This window comes from Equus quagga, chromosome 1 (assembly GCF_021613505.1).
Source record: "Equus quagga isolate Etosha38 chromosome 1, UCLA_HA_Equagga_1.0, whole genome shotgun sequence".
Lineage (NCBI taxonomy): Eukaryota > Metazoa > Chordata > Mammalia > Perissodactyla > Equidae > Equus > Equus quagga.
This window is the reverse complement of record NC_060267.1, coordinates 50,846,740-50,864,646: the sequence shown is the minus strand read 5'-3', so window position 1 is coordinate 50,864,646 and position 17,907 is coordinate 50,846,740. Positions and strand designations below refer to the sequence as shown.

The following is a 17,907-nucleotide window of genomic DNA, read 5'->3' as shown; positions in this document are numbered from 1 at the left end:
TTTCACCGAGTTTTGTGAGCTATTTTAGCAAATTATCAAACCCATAGAGGGGGTTGTGGGAAACTCTGGTTTACAGTTGGTCATCAGAAGCACAGGTGACAACCTGGACTTGTTATTGGTGTCTAAAGTAGGAGCAGTCTTGTAGACTGAGCCCTTAACCTGTGGGATCTGATGCTATTTCCAGGTAGCTAGTGTCAGAATTGAGTTAAATTGTATGACACTCAATTGGTGTCAGAGAATTTCTAGGTTGGAAATCCCCCAAAATTTGGCGACCAGAATTGTATTGATAGTAGAGTACAGTGGTGAATTGACAGAAAAGAGGCATTTTCCTTTCCACAGTAACTATATTTCCTTCTCTTCTCTGTCCTCATGCCTGGAACATAAGTTTGTACCTACAGGGACTCAATTACTGTCTGTAAGTAGACAGACTTGAGAAGTAGTCTGAGTGATGTAAATGCCTTGCAGAGTAAAAAAATCATAAGCTTATGAGATGGAGCAAACAGGATTGGATTCCCTGCACTGTGCCTTGTTTACTTTAAGGTGTTGAGTACATCATTTAAATACTCCTAACCTCAGTTTCCTCATCTGAGTAAAATTATCACCATAATACCTATTAAAACTTTGTTGCACATATTGAATTTCATTAAATGTGAAAAAATTCAATATAATGACTAGGACATAGTAAGTGATTCGTATGACTGAAGTCTTACTTCTCATCCTTCTGACTGAGCAAATATAGGTTAATAAACATAATCTAATACTGCATTAGCAATTCCTTAGAAAGCTTAACAGAAGGGATGGAAAAAGATTTTACATGCAAATGGAAACCAAAAGAAAGCTGGGTAGCTATATTTATTTCAGACAAAATAGACTTTAAGACAAAGACTGTTCTAAAGGAAAAGAAGGCCATTATATAATGATAAAAGAGTCAATCCAACAAAAGGATATAATATTTATAAATATTTATGCATCCAACATAGGAGCACCTATACATAAAGCAAATACTAATAGACCTAAAAGGAGACATAAAAAGCAATATAATGATAGTAGGGGACTTTAATATCCTCCTTATATCAATGGATAGATAATTCAGCCAGAAATTCAATAAGGAAACATTGGCCTTCAATGACACATTAGCTCAGATGGCATTAGCAGACACATACAAAACATTTTATCCAAAAGCAAAGGAATACACATTCTTCTCAAGCGTGCATGGAACATTCTCTAAGATAGATCCTATGTTACTCTCAGAAATAAAATAGAGACTAAAAGACAATAGAAAAGATTAATGAAACTGAGTTGATTTTTTGAAAAGATAAAGTTGACAAACCTTTAGCTGGAATCACTAGAAAAAAAGAGAGAAAACTCAGACAAATAAAATCAGAAGTGAAAGAGGAGACATTACAACTGAAGCTACAGAAATGCAAAATATCCTAAGAGATGACTATGAATAATTATCTGCTAACAAATTGGACAATCTACAAGAAATGGATAAATTCATAGAAACATAAAAACTACTAAGACTGAATCATATAGAAATTTTGGACAGATTACTAGTAAGGAGATTAAACCAGTAATTGAAGACATCCTAACAAACAAAAGTCCAGGACGTGATGGCTTTACTAGTGAATTCTACCAAACATTCAAAGAAGGATACCAATCCTTCTCAAATGCTTCCAAAAATAGAAGAGGAACGAACATTTCCAAACTCATTTTATGAAGCTAGTATTACCTGGACGAGGACACTTACAGAAAAGAACATTACGGTCAAATATCCCTAATGAATACAGAACATGCAAAAATCCTCAAGAAAATACTAGCAAACAAAATTCAATGATACATTAAAAGGATCATACACCATGATCAAGAGGGATTTATTCAAGGGATACAAGGATGGTTCAACATCTGCAAATCAATTAATATGATACACTATATTAACAAAATGAAGGATAAAAATCATATGATCATCTTGGGAGTGACATCAGCATCATGGTAGAGTAAGTGGTTCCTTTTGTCTCTCCCCTCTAAATTACAACCAAACAGACATCCATAGACCATGAGAGGATTTCCTGGAAAGCTGTGGAGCTATGGGAGAAGCCCCCCTCCCCCAGTGACAGCAATACAGGGTGTAAATGTTCACACAGCAGTCAGATGACTGTGAGTGGAGGTAAGGGTGGCCCAGCCCCATCTGTGTAAACACCTAAGGAGTCATGGCAGTGGTGGCCAGTGGCAGTAGCACCTGGTGGTGGCTCCATCCCACAATGGTCAGTGGAGTGGCAGCAGCCTGACTCACACAACTGCAAGCAGACAGGGTGGGATCCCCCAGTCCCCAGCGACGCCACCCTTGAGATCAGCTCCACCAGCAATGGGGGCTATATACAAGTCCCCAGGTCCCAGGCCCCTTCCAGTGACAGCAACAACTGTGAACCCAGCAGCCCTGGGAGTGGTGCAACAAGCACCCCCAGACAACTCAGGACCAGCAGTGCAAGTGGTGCACAGGACAACAGCATTTGAACCTCTGGAGATGCAGTGGAGGAACATGAGACCAAGGAGATCAGAACCAAAGTAACCAAAGCTGTATTTTAATAAGAAAAGGTGATTACTACCACAAATGCACTGGTAGAGGATCAATTCATCAAACACCAGGAAGAACTACAGCAAAATGGAAGAAAAGAAGGATTATGACAACTCTCCAGAAACCAAACTCAGAGTCACAGAAGATTACAACCTAACTGACAGAGAATTCAAATAGCTGTCATAAAGAAACTTAACAAGTTACAAGAAAACTGAGAAAGATAGTTCAGTGAGCTCAGGAATAATATTAAGGAACAGAAGGAACACTTCACCAAAGAGATTGAAGCTCTAAGAAAAAAAACCAAACAGAAATTCTGGATATGAAGAACACAATTAATGAGATAAAAAAGAAATGTAGAAAGCATTAAGAATAGAGCAGATCTTATGGAGGAGAGAATTAGTAAACTTGAAGATAAAACATAGAAATAATTCAGGTGGAGGAGGAGAGAGAATCAAGATTTTAAAAAGTGAAGAAATTCTTCAAGAAATATCTGACTAGTTAGGAAAAGTAACATAAGGATTATAGGTATCCCAGGGGGAGAAGAGAGGGAGAAAGGAGCAGAGACCTTACTCAAAGAAATAATAGCTGAGGACTTCCAAAACCTGGGGAAGGAACTGCATGTGAACATACATTGAGTTAATAGAACTCCTAATTATATCAATTCAAAAAGACCTCCTCAAACATATATAATATTAAACTGTCAAAAGTCAAAGACAAAAATGTATATTAAGGGCAGCAAAAGAGAAGAAAATAACCTACAAAGGAACCCTCATAAGGCTTTCAGTAGATTTCTCAGCAGAAACCCTACAGTCTAGGAGACAATGGAAGGAATATTCAAAATACTGAAAGACAAAAACTATTAGCCAAGAATACTTTATCCACTGAAATTATCCTTCAGATATGACAGGGGAAAAGAAGATTTCTCAGACAATCAAAAGCTGAGGGAGTTCATTGCCACTAGACCTGCCTTACAAGAAAAGGTGAAGGGAACCCTCCTACCTGAAACAAAAGGGCAAGAGTTTACAAAGCTTTGAGGAAGGAGATAAATAGACAAATTCAGAAAATTGGAGTTCTATATCTGAATAGGTTAGCAAACACCTAATTATAACATAAATGATGAAGGGAAAGAAAGCATCAAAATAACTATAAACATTTTAATCTGGTTACAAACTCACATGACAAAAAAGAATAATTTGTGAGAACAAAAACATAAAAGGGGAAGAGGGAAGGGATGGAATCTGTATAGGCTGATGGATATAAAATGCCATCAGAAAAAGTACTATCTTATCTATGAGCTCTTTTATACAAACCTCATGGTAACCACAAAACAAAAAATGAGTAAAGTCACAAATCACAAATAAAGAGAAAACTGAGGAAAAAAATCACAAAACACCACCAAACTGAAATGGCAGACAGAAATACAAAGAAGAAGAAACAATGGAAGTATAGAACAAACGGAAAACAAAAGATAAAATGGCTACATTAAGACCTCATACATCAATAATCACTCTAAATGTAAATTGATTGAATTCACTATTTGAAAGACACAGGGTGGCTGGACGTATTAAAAAACAAGACCCAAAAATATTCTGCCTCCAGAAACACATCTCAGCTCTAAAGAAAAACATAGGGTCAGAGTGAAGGGATGGAAGATGATACTCCAAACAAAAGAAAGTGGAAGTGGACAAACTTATATAAGACAAAGCAGTTTTTGAGATAAAAAAGATAAAGAGAGATAAAGATAGGCTTTATATAATGATAAAAGACACATTCCACCAAGAAGACATACACTCATTAATATAAATGCACCTAACATGGGGGTACAAAAATATATAAAGGAACTATTAACAGACCTAAAGGGAGAAACTGACAGCAACACAATAATAGTACGGGACCTTAACACCCCACTTATGTCAATGGATAGATCATCCAGACAGAAAGTCAACAAGGACACAGTGACCCTAAATGAAACACTAGACCAGATGAGTTTAATAGATATCCATAGAACACTCTATCCAAAGACAGCTGAATACACATTCTTCTCAAGTGCATATGGAACATTCTCAAAGATAGACCACATGTTGGGAAACAAGGTGAGCCTCAATAAATTTAAGAAGATTGAAATCCTATCAAGCATCTTTTTTGACCAAAATGGTAAGAAACTAGAAATCAGCTATAAGGAGTAAGCTGGAAAAGAGACAAATACATGGAGACTAAACAACATGCTACTGAACAACTATTGGATATGAAGAAATAAAAGTAGAAATAAAAAAATACCTGGGGACAAATGAAAATGAAAACACAACATACCAAAACCTATGGGATGCACCAAAAGTGGTACCAAGAGGGAAACTTATAGCAATACAGGCTTACCTCAACAAACAAGGAAAACCTCAAACAAACAATCTAATAGTATACCTAAAAGAACTAGAGAAAGAACAAACAAAGCCCAAAGCCAGTAGAAGGAAGGAAATAATAAAAGTCAGAACAGAAATAAACAAAATAGAGACTAAGAAAACAATAGAAAGGATCCATGAAACTAAGAGCTTGTTCTTTGAGGAGATAAACAAAACTGACATGCTATTAACCATACTCGCTAAGATAAAAAGAGAGAAGACTCAAATAAATAAAATCAGAAATGAAAGAGTAGAAATGACAATGGGCACCACAGAATTACAAAGGATTGTAAGAGAATACTATGAAATGCAATACACCAACAAACTTGATAACCTAGAAGAAATGGATAAATTCTTAGAATCACACAACCTCCTAAAACTGAATCAAGAAAAAAATAGAGAATCTGAATAGACCAATCACAAACAAAGAGACTGAAACAGTAATAAAAAACCTCCCAAAAAACAAAAGTCCAGGACAAGATGGCTTCTCTGGAGAATTCTACCGAACATTCAAAGAAAATTTAATACCTGTCCTTCTCAAATTATTCCAAAAAATTGTAGAGGATGAGATGTTTCCTAATTCATTTTATAGAGCCAACATTACCCTGATACCAAAAACAAACAAGGACAACACAAAAAAGGAAAATTACAGACCAATATTGCCGAGGAACATAGATGCAGGAGTCCTCAACAAAATATTAGCAAATCGAATACAACAATACATTAAAAGGATCATATGCTACGATCAAGTGGGATTTATTCCAGGGATTCAGGGATGGTTGAACATCTGCAAATCAATCAATGTGATATACCACATGAACAAAATGAGGGATAAGAATCACATGATCATCTCAATAGATGCAGAGAAAGCATTTGACAAGATCCAACATTCATTTATGATAAAAACTCTCAATAAAATGGGTATAGAAGGAAAGTACGTCAACATAACAAAGGTCATATATGACAAATCCACAGCCAACATTGTATTTAATGGTGAAAAGCTGAAAGTTATCCCTCTGAGAACAGGAACAAGACAAAGGGGCCCACTCTCACTACTCTTATTCAACATAGTGCTGGAAGTTTTAGCCAGAGCAATTAGGCAAGAAAAAGAAATAAAAGGGATCCAAATTGGAAAGGAAAAAGTGACACTCTCACTGTTTGCAGATGACATGAGTCTACTTATAGAAAATCCTAAAGAATCCACCAGAAAACTATTAGAAATAATCAATAGCTACAGCAAAGTTTCAAGGTACAAAATCAACTTATAAAAATCGGTTGCATTTCTATACACTAATAACAAATGAGCAGAAAGAGAAGTCTAGAATACAACCCCATTTACAATCATAGCAAAAAGAATAGAATACCCAGGAATAAATTTAACCAAGGAGAGGAAAGGCCTATACACTGAAAACTATCAGACATTATTGAAAAAAATCAAAGACAACATAAAGAAATGGAAAGATATTCCATGCTCACAGACTAGAAGAATAAACATAGTTAAAATGTCCATATTACCTAAAGAAATCTACAGATTCAATGCAATCCCTATCAGAATCCCAATGACATTCTTCATGGAAATAGAACAAATAATCCTAAAATTTATATGGGACAGCAAAAGACCCTGAATAGTCAAAGCAATCCTGAGAAAAAGAACAAATCTGGAAGTATCACAATCCCTGACTTCAAAATATACTACAAAGCTATAGTAATCAAAATAGCTTGGTGCTGGCAGAAAATCAGACACCTAGATCAATGGAAAAGAGTTGAGAGGTCAGAAATAAGACCACACATCTATGGATAGGTATTCTTTGACAAAGGAACCAAGAACATACAACGGAGAGAGGAAAGTCTCTTCAATAAATGGTGCTGGGAAAACTGGACAGCCACATGCAAAAGAATGAAAGTAGACCATTATCTTACCCCTTAGACAAAAATTAACTCACAATGTATTAAAGACTCGAATGTAAGACCTGAAACCATTAAACTCCTAGATGAAAGTATAGGCAGTACACTCTTTGACATCAGTCTTAGTAGTATCTTTTTGAACACCGTGTCTACTCAGGGAAGGGAAACAAAAGAAAAAACTAACAAATCAGACTACATCAGACTAAAAAGCTTCTGCAAGGCAAACGAAACCATGAACAAAACAAAAGGCAACACAGCAACTGGGAGAAAATATTTGCAAATCATATATCTGACAAGGTGTTAATTTCCAAAATATATAAAGAACTCATATAACTCAAAAAAATACCTCATCAAAAAATGGGCAGAAGATATGAACAGACGTTTTTCCAAAGAAGATATACAGATGGCCAACAAGCACATGAAAAGATGTTCAACATCACTCATTTGGAAAATGCAAATCAAAACTACAATGAGATATCACCTTACACATGTCATAATGGCTATAATTTACAAGATACGAAATAACAAATGTTGGAGAGGATGTGGAGAAAAAGGGACCCTCATACAGTGCTGTTAGGAATGCAAACTGGTGTAGCCACTTAAGAAAAAAGTATGGAGATTTCACAAAAAATCAAAAATAGAAATACCATTTGATCCAGCTATCTCACTACTGAGTATTATCCAAAGAACATGAAATCAACCATTCAAAGAGACTTATGCACCCCTATGTTCATTGCAGCATTATTCATAGCAGCCAAGACATGGAAGCAACCCAAGTGCCCATTAATGGATGAATGGATAAAGAAAATGTGGTATGTATATATACAATGGAATACAAATCAGTCATAAAAAAGATAAAATTGTATCATTTGCGACAACATGGGCAGATCTTGAGAGTATTATGCTAAGCGAAATAAGTCAGACAGAGAAAGACAAACACCATATGATTTCACTCATATGTGGAAGATAAACAAACATGTGGACATAGAGAACAGATTAGTGGTTACCAAAGGGGAAAGGGGTTGGGGGAGGGCAAAAGTGGTAAAATGGCACATATGTATGGTGACAGATAAAAAGTACACTATTGACGGTGAACACAATGCAGTCTATACAGAAAGTGAAATACAATAATGTACACCTGAAGTTTGTATAATATGGTAAGCCAACATGACCTCAATAAAAATAAAATCATATGATCATCTCCATAAATGCAGAAAAGACATTTGACAAAATTCAACATCCATTTATAATAAAAACTCTCAACAAGTTGAGTAAAGAAAGATTGTACCTCAATGTAATAAAGGCCATATATGACAAGGCTACAACTAACAACATACTCAACTGCAAAAAGCTGAAAGCTTTTCCTCTGACGTCACAAACAAGTCAAGGATGCTTACTTTTGTCACTTTTATTGAACATAGTTTTGGCATTATTAGCCCTACCAGTTAGGCAAGAGAAAGAAAGAAAAGACATGCAAATCTGAAAGGAAGAAGTAAAACTGTCACTATTTGCAGATGACGTGACATTATATATAGAAAATCCGAAAGACTCTACCAAAAAGCTGTTAGAATTAATAAACGAATTCAGTAAAGTTGCAGGGTACAATATCTACATACAAAAATAGTTGCATTTCTATACACTGACAACGAAGTATCAGAAAGAGAAATTAAGAAAACAATCCCCAGGCTGGCCCAGTGGCGTAGTGGTTAAGTTCATGCACTCCACTTCGGTGGCCTGGGCTTGACAGGTTTGGATCCTGGGCATGGACCCAGCACAGCTTGTCAAGCCACGCTGTGGCAGCATCCCACATAAAACAGAGGAAGATTGGTACAGATGTTGGCTCAGCAACAAATCTTTCTCAAGCTAAAGGAGGAGGATTGTCAACAGATGTTGGCTCAGGGCCAATCTTCCTCACACACACACAAAAGAAAACAATACTATTTACGATTGCATTGAAAATAATAAAACATCTAGAAATAAATTTAATCAAGGAGGAGAAAGACCTGTACACTGGAAACTATAAGATGTTGATAAAAGACATTGAAGAAGATAAATAATTGCAAAGATTTGCTGTGCTGACTGATTGGAAGAATTAATATTATTGAAATGTCCACATTACCCAAAGCAATATACAGGTTCACTGCAATCCTTATCAAAATTCCAATGGCATTTTTTGCAGATATAGAACAAACACCCTTAAATTTGTATAGAACTACAAAAGACAAGAAATAGCCAAAGCAATCTTGAGAAAGGAAAAAACAAAGCTGTAGGCAACATGCTTCCTGATTTCAAACTATATTACAAATCTATAGTAATCAAAGCAATATGGTATTGACATAAAAACTGACACAGAGATCAATGAAACAGAATAGAGAGCCCAGAAATAAATTTATGCATAAAGGGCCAATTAATTTACGAGAATGGAGCCAAGAATGTACAATGGGGAAAGGATAATCTCTTCAATAATAATGTTGGGAAAACTGTACAACCACATGCATAAAAGAATGAAACTGGATTATCGTCTTACACCATACACAAAAATTAACTCAAAATAGATGAAAGACTTGAAAGTAAGACCTCAAACCATAAAACTCCTAGAAGAAAACATAGGGAAAAGCTCCTTGACATTTTTCTTGGCAGTGATTTTTTTAGATTTGACACCAAAAGCAAAAAGTAGGCAAGTGGGACTACATCAAACTAAAAGCTTCTGCACAGCAAAAGAAAACATCAACAAAATGAAAAGGCAACTCACAGAATGCGAGAAAATATTCGTAAATTATATTTCTGATAAGGGGTTAATATCCAAAATATATAAAGAGCTCACACAACTCAATACCAAAAAACCAAACAATCTGATTAAAAAATGGGCAGAGGATCTGAATAGACATTTTTGAAGAAAACATACAGTTAGCCAACAGGTACATAAAAAGGTGCCCAACATCACTAATCATCAGAGAAACACAAATCAAAACCACAGTGAGATATCACCTCACATCTGTTGGAATAGCTAATATCAAAATGACAAGGGGCCGGCCCTGTGGCCGAGTGGTTAAGTTTGCACGCTCCACTTCGGGGGCCCAAGGTGTTGCCTTTCCGATCCTGGGCGCAGACATGGGATCGCTCATCAAGCCATGCTGAGGTGGCATCCCATATAGCACAAACAGAAGGACCTACAACCAGAATATACAACTATGTACTGGGGGGCTTTGGGGAGAAGAAGAAGGGGAAAAAAATAAGATTGGCAACAGATGTCAGCGTAGGTGCCAATCGTTAAAAAAAAAGAGGAAGTAATAACAGTTGGCGAGGATGTTGAGAAAAGGGAACCCTTGTGTACTGTTAGTGGGAATGTAAATAGGTGCAGCTAATATGGAAAATGGTATAGAAGTTCCTGAAAAAATTAAAAATATAACTATTATATGATCCAGCAATTTAACTTCTGGGTATTTATCTGAAGGAAATGAAAACACTAATTTGAAAAGATATGTACACCCCCATGTTTATTGCAGCATTAGTGATCATAATCAAGACATGGAAGCAACTTAATGTCAATCAATGGATGATAGATAAAGAAAAAAATGTGGTATATATGTGTGTGTATATATATATGTTGTATGTATATGTTGTATATGTGTTATATACATATATATATAATGGAATATACTACCCCATTATATGGTATTATTCCATTATATTCCATTAATGGTATATGTGTTATGTATATAATGGAATATTATTCAGCCATAAGAAAGGAAATCTTGCAATTTTCAACAGCATGGATGGACCTTGAGGGCATTATGCTAAGTGAAATAAGTCAGACAGAGAAAGACAAACACCATATAATCATACTTATATGTGGAATCTTCAAGAAAAACAAGCTCATAGATACGAATAACAGATTGCTGAGTACCAGAGGTAGGGGGTTGGGGTGGGCAAAATGAGTGAAGGTGGGCAAAAGGTGAAAACTTCCAGTTATAAAATAAATAAGTCCTGGGGGTGTAATGTACAGCATGGTGACTATAGTTAACACTGTATTGTATATTTGAAAGTTGCTAAGAAAGTAGATCTTAAAAGTCCTCATCATAAGAAAAAAATCTTTTAACTATGTGTGGTGATGGATGTTAACGCTGACTTATTGTGGTGATCATTTCCCAATATAAACAAATGTAGAATCATTATGTTGTACACCTGAAACTAATATAAGGTTATATGTCAATTATATCTCAATCAAAAAAAAAGAAACAAGGTTGGGACATATGGATTAAATTTGCCCCATTCAAACTTCATTTTGTAGACATATCTTACACTCATCACTTAGATTTGAAAATATAAAATCTCACTAACAACATCCCACAGAGCTGGACAGACACATAGAAACAGACAGTAATTCACCTGTACACGTGATATAAGCTTCCTGTGTTGGAGGGCATGAACTGTATTTCCAAGGGTCGGAAGGACACTGCCAGAGGGACTTATCAGTTTTCCGACACTGGATTCCATCTACCCATCGTGGTCTAGAACCTTCTCTAAAGGCAACAGAAGTATTTAGGGTCCCACTGTCTCCACAGCCAAGCTGTCTGCAGATCATGGACAAGGTCATGGCTTCCAAGCGGTTGCGGCAGACACTGCCCCAGGTCCCGTTGTAGAAAACTTCCAGCCACCCAGCACACTCCTGGTCCTCACTCACCATCCTGAGGGCCAGGAACTCTAAAATTGAAAGGGGTAGGGGAACAGGGCACAGTGAACATTCCACTCAATGCACTGCGTTTTTCTCTATCGCACAGATTGTGAACAGTCATCGCTGACTTTGCTGAGGAAGCACCCACCAGGTGGCAAGACTGAAAACTGTCTCTTTTTTACCTGACTTTGTCCACTTGTGTCTGTCTTTCTATTTCTACCACAATGACGTAGTGGAATATGAACTGAGAGGACCCCTGACCTGGCACTCTGCATGGAGTGAAAGCTGAATCCTGCATCCTGACAGAACTTCTGACAGAGTGTGTGAAAGGGAGTGAGGATAGTGAGGTGGTAGGCAGAATAATGCACCCCCAAAGATGCCTACGTCCCAATCCCTGGGACCTCTGAATGTGTTACCTCACATAGCAAAAGGGACTGTACAGATGTGATTAAGATAAGGATCTTGGGATGGTGAGGTTAACCTGGAATGTCATGGATTAACCAGGTGAGTCATCTAATCACATTCTTAGACCCACTATCCTTAAAAGTGGAATACTTTTCCTGGCTTTGGTTAGAGGGAGATCTAACTATGGAAGAATGGTTAGAGATGTGCAATATTGCTGGTCTGATGATGAAGGAAGAGGGCAATGAGTCAAGGGATGCAGTCAGATTCTAGAAGCTTGAAAAGACAAGAAAAGGATTCTCCTCCAGAGCCTCAGAAGAGATACAGCCCTACTGACACCTTGATTTTAGCCCAGTGAGATCAGTGTTGGACATCTAACTTACAAAACTGGAAGATAACAAATATATGTAGTTTAAAACCACTAATAATGTGATAATTTGTTACAACAACAAATGGAAACTAGTACAGTGGATCTCAAGATTCTACTACCGTGGGTAACTGAAGACTGAGCCCTGCTTTCAAATGGAAACTGTAAGAAATGGCTCTGCCAGCAGATATTTCTGAGAAGGAAGGACGAGACCCTTAGCTGCTGTAGGAGGAAAAGAGTGCCTAATCTTCACAACTGCTAGAAAGACTGGCATTATGGAAGCAAGCTTTCTTCTATGGCTCTTCCAGCAACACGCCCTGGAGGCTGAGACTCCCATCTTCCAGAGCCCCACCTCCTCCACCAGCCTATGGACAATGTGCAGCGCAGACCTGAGCAGATAACCCCTGCGTCCTCCTTGTGCCTGCAGTCGTGCTGCCCCCAGCCTGGGGAAGGGCACTTCCACACGTGGGACTCCTTTCCTCTGCAGTTCAGGTCGTCCAGCCAGATGGGCCCTGATCCTGCCCCAAAGTGAGCAGAGACTGTGGCATTGAGGGCCTCTCCACAGCCCAGCTGTCGGCACACCACATGGGCATCGTTCAGGTCCCAGCTGTCATCACAGATGGTGCCCCAGGAGCCCCGGTGAAGGATCTCCACTCTGCCAGCACAGGGACCACCCCCGTCCACCAGGCGGAGTTGTCTGCTGTCTGAGGAGAGAGAGTCATGCCAATGGGGCATTTAAAGGTCAATGAGAAGGGTTTTCTGGTCCTGTGGGACCCCTCACCTGAGCAGTGGGCAGCGCTCTCCTCTGAGGCTGCAGAGCCTGCTGGTTTGGACACAGAGTCATTGCACTGAGGCAGCACCTGGGTCTGGTTTCCTGCAGAAACCACAGTGGTCAGAGGGTTAGCAGGGTTGAAGAACAGGGAATTGAATCAAACTAAATTACAATCTAGTGTGGGGTCTGAGATGAAAGCTGTAACATAGTAGTCATGTTATCGTAATTTTAGAGTTCCCCTTCTTTATGGAGAGTTCTGCTTCTGACAATGCCAAATTTTCTGTTTTAAGCTAAGCGTTGCACTAGGAGTGAATTTAGAAAAGCAGGAACCTATCAATAGTGTTTGAAAGTGTTGTAGAGCTACCATGGCAGTGAGAAGTTTTGGAGGCAAGATCTCAGAGACAAGTAAAGGGCGGAGGTGAGCCACTTTCCCCTTTAGGGCTTTGTCAATTCAGAGGTAATAGCTGAGGCTGAAAAGCTCAGCAGAGACTTTGCTGGACTCACAGGCTCAGGAAACACAAAGTGTAGTTCAGGGTCAGCCAAGGAGGAGGAGCCTGTTAACCAGAACCCTTGCACCACAGAAGGAAGAGTGAACTGAAAGTAGACTATTGCTCACAGCTTCTAATCACTTCACCTCCTCTTAAATAAGGTGACCCGTAAATCAGGTGCCTAGAGGAAGCAAAATATCCTTTCTGAAGGATTTCTGCAATTTTTCACCTAAAGCCTGTCATTAAAAAAATACTCTTGTAAAAGAGATTTCATGGAAAATGAAGAAGGAAAAGGAGACATTAGGAAGATTTTCACAGGGCATCTAGCTATTGGCGTTACCTGACGAGGAGTGTAAACAACCATGATGGAAATGTTTGTGGAATTAAATGACAAGATGCTATCAGAAACTATCTTTTAGTTTGCTTATTGGCCATTTGTATATCATCTTTTGGGATGTATCTCTTCAAATCTTTTCCCATCTTTAAACTGGATATTTGTCTTGTTTTTGAGCTGTAAGAATTCTTTACATATTCTGAGTGTATTTTGTCAGACAAACATATTGCAAATTTTTCCCTATCAGTGGAATACCTTTTCATTTCTTAATGTTGCCTTTCAAGGAGCAAAAGTTAAATTTTTTTTTTTTAAATTGGCAATTAAGGGGCCTGCCTGGTGGTGCGCTTGTTAAGTGTGCACATTCTGCTTTGGTGGCCCGGGGTTTGCCAGATTGGTTCCCGGGTGCAGACATGGCACTACTTGACAAGCCATGCTGTGGTAGGCATCCCACATATAAAGTAGAGGAAGATGGGCATGGATGTGAGCTCAGGGCTGGTCTTCCTTCAAAAAAAAAAAAAAGAAAAGAAAAATAAAAGATTGGCAATTGAGCTAACAACTGTTGCCAATCTTCTTCTTTTTTTTTTTCCTGCTTTTTCTCCCCCAACCCCCCCAGTACATAGTTGTATATTTTAGTTGTGGGTCCTTCTAGTCGTGGCATGTGGGACAGTGCCTCAACATGGCCTAATAAGTGGTGCCATGTCCACGCCCAGGATCCGAAAGCAGCGAAACCCTGGGCCACCAAAGTGGAGCATGCTAACTTAACCACTCGGGCATGGGCCAGCCCCAAAAGTTTTAAATTTTGATGAAGTCTAGCGCTCAATTTTTTAAATGCTTAATGCCTTTTCTGCCTTAGGAAATGTTTGTGTACCCAAGATCATGAAAATTTTCTCTTATGCTTTCATTTAGAAGTTTAATAATTTAAAATTTTACATTTAGGTTGGTAATAATTCTGAGTTTATTTTTTGGTATGGTGTGAAGAAAGGGTTGCAGTTTATTTTTCACCCATTCAGACATCTATTTATTCCAACATCATTTTTTGAAAAGACTATACTTCCTCCAGTGAAATATTTTGGCATCTGCATTAGTTTTTTAGGGCTGCCATAACAAAGTGCCACAAACTGGGTGGCTTAAACAGCAGAAATTTACTTTCTCACAATTCTGGAAGCTAGACGTCCAAGACCAAGGTGTTGGCAAGATTGATTTCTTATGGGGGCCAAGACAAGGATCTGTTCCAGGCCTCTCTCCTTGGTTTGTAGATGGCTATCTTCTCCCTGTGTCTTCATATGATCTTCTTCCCATGTGTGTCTGTGTCTGAACCTCCTCTTCTTATAAAGATAGCAGTCATATTGATTAGGGTCCATTCATATGGTTTCACTTACCTTAATTACCTCGTTAGAAGCCCTTTCTCCAAATACAGTCATATTCTGAGGTGCTGCAGATTAGGACTTCAACACATGAATTTTGTGAGGGAGGAGGACACAAATTAGGTCATCGCATCTTTGTATACAGTCAACCTACTATACAGGTATTTGGGTCCATTTCTGAACTCTCTATTCTGTTGCATTGATCTGTTGCATCTATCTTTACTCCAAGACTGTACTGTCCTGGTTACTGCAACTTTATAGTTAAATCCTGAAATCAGGTAGCTTCCAAATTTGTCCTTCTTCAAAATTGTTTTGCCCATTTCATTCTACATAGATTTTAGAATTGGCTTGTCAATTTCTACCCAAAAATGCTTACCTCATTGAAATGAGTTAACATGGTACCTTAGCTGCTTTGGTCTGTTTTAGTGAAAATAAAAATAAGAGAAGCAGTCTGAGGCTGCCAGAGTCTCAGAGTTATAGCTAGTGATTTACTCTGTAAAGGGGAAGGCCATAACACCATAAAAGAGTTGGATGGATATCTTCTACAATCAGAATATGGTCCCAATTCAGTGGAAGATCACTAAAAAGACCTTACATGAAGCAGGGGAAAAGAATCAGGAACTCCTAAAACATGGAGATATTAAGTCAGAGGGTTAAGACACTTTGGAGGATAGTATAAACATTTTTTCCCCAAACCGTTATTGTTAGATTTTGTGCGTGGGAGATCAAAAAACTATTTCCTTTGTACTAAATTCTGATGAGTGGAAGGGCATATACAGTCTTCTGCAAGACATTCAATTTGCTGTAGCTTTTGCAGAAATGTGGATGGAGAGACAAGCTCTCAAGCCGATGAGTTATATGAAGGCAGGTGTGCATGACTTATGCCCTGCATAAGAGAATTGTCCAGCTCCACTCTTAAGTGGAATCCTCCCTCTGAGGGTGCTGAAATATTGAGAATGCAAGCATGTTTGCATTGGTTATATGATGATACTAAAATTTTCCTGATCCTATGCTTTTGACCCTGTGATAAAAGGGGCTTTTGCTGCTTGGGCTCCCTATCTGGCTGTTATTTGGGAGATGAGATGATATCAGGGTAACTGTTGTGGATCTTCTTGCCCAACAACTGCAAATGGTGCTAAACAATGGGAAAATGATTAGAATTTTTCAAAGAAAGGAAACAATAGGTTATAAAAACACGTTGGGGCAATTAAACTGGGTGGAAGTGTTCAGCTGGATGATTAAAAATGGAATGAAACAGGAGGAGACAGATGGAGTAGCCACCAAAATTTTATGAATCACCATAAGAGATTAGGTGGTCTAGCTGTCCCCAAACTCCTCAAACTGTAAAAAGACCAGGGCAAATTCATTTGGTTACTCCCAGGCTTGATGAATTTAAACTATTCACTGATTACACAAAAGAGGAATCTATGGATCTGTCAGAGCCAGTGCAGGTTAAAATGATGCAAGGTAAAAGAGAGGATTATGACTCTGAATGACAGGTGGGCCAGGGCACAGCCACCATCAGGGGATAGGAAGTTATTCCAATTGGTAGGGGAAAATGGCTTGAGGGCAGTGAGGAATAATATTGTGATTTTTGGTGCTCAATGTACTGTCTATACCTAAACCTGACAATGGTAAATGAAAAAGCAATATAATTAATTTAGGAGGATATGGTGATATAATTGTAGAAAGCTTGCAGGTAAAAGTATGGCTAAAAGTAAAAATTTATAAATAAAAATAATGTATGTTTTTGCCTTGCCCTTGCTTGAATGTATTATAGGAATGGATGTGATGTCTGAATTGAGGACTCTTCCCTTACTCAAACCATTGGGAAAAGTGATGTTATGCTTTTCATTCTGTTCTAATTGGGGCTGCTAAGTGGGAACCTTAGAATTACCTAAACCCACTCAAGTGACTAATTCAAAATAGCATAAGATACCTTGGGGACATCAAGAATGTAGGCCTTATTTAAGGATCTCTCCAATATGACCGGTGGGAAAAACCAATGAATCCTGCAGACTAACAGTAGATTACAGAAATCTTAAAGTAGTGCTCCCTGTAGCAACAGCTGTATCCAATATAATATGAACAGCTCAAACTGTGCAACAGTTAAGGAAGATTGATGTTTTGTGATTGATCTGGCTAATGCTTTCTTTTCAATTTCTACTTTGGAAAAAAGTCAAAGCCAATTTGTGTTCATGTGGGATAGACCCCAATATCAATTTACTGTGCTCCCACAGTATTTAATTCTCTTCTGTATTGTCACAGCTCAAATTGAGGTACATTCTGCATAATACTTGGCTTGTATTCTTTACAAATGCCAGTGTTATTAAATAAAGCAAGATTCAGAAAGTGTTCCACATTAAAGGAGAGTAAATGGAGAAAACAGAATGCAGCACATTACCTTGCATTTCTTTTTTGCCATGAATACTGTACATGGATCAGTTAATAAAATCGGAATAAAGCTTATGGACTAGAAAATAATATTATAGCAATGTTAATTTCTGAAATTTGGTAATTGTACTGTGGTTATGTAAGGAAATTCCTTCAAGTATTTTAGGGGTAAAGGGGCGTCATATTAGCAACCTACAAATGTTAGCTACGAATTCAGAAAGATTTCACCTATTCA

At 38.0% G+C, this 17,907-nt stretch overlaps 1 protein-coding gene across 1 annotated transcript in view; it reads right to left on the bottom strand.

Moving 5' to 3' along the window:
• Positions 1-17,907, bottom strand: part of LOC124242973 (antigen WC1.1-like) — a 41,382-nt gene that overhangs the window by 13,758 nt on the left and 9,717 nt on the right. The window contains 3 exon segments of the mRNA XM_046668498.1: positions 11,266-11,580; positions 12,710-13,024; positions 13,102-13,194. Coding sequence (XP_046524454.1) covers positions 11,266-11,580; positions 12,710-13,024; positions 13,102-13,194 — 723 coding nt within the window.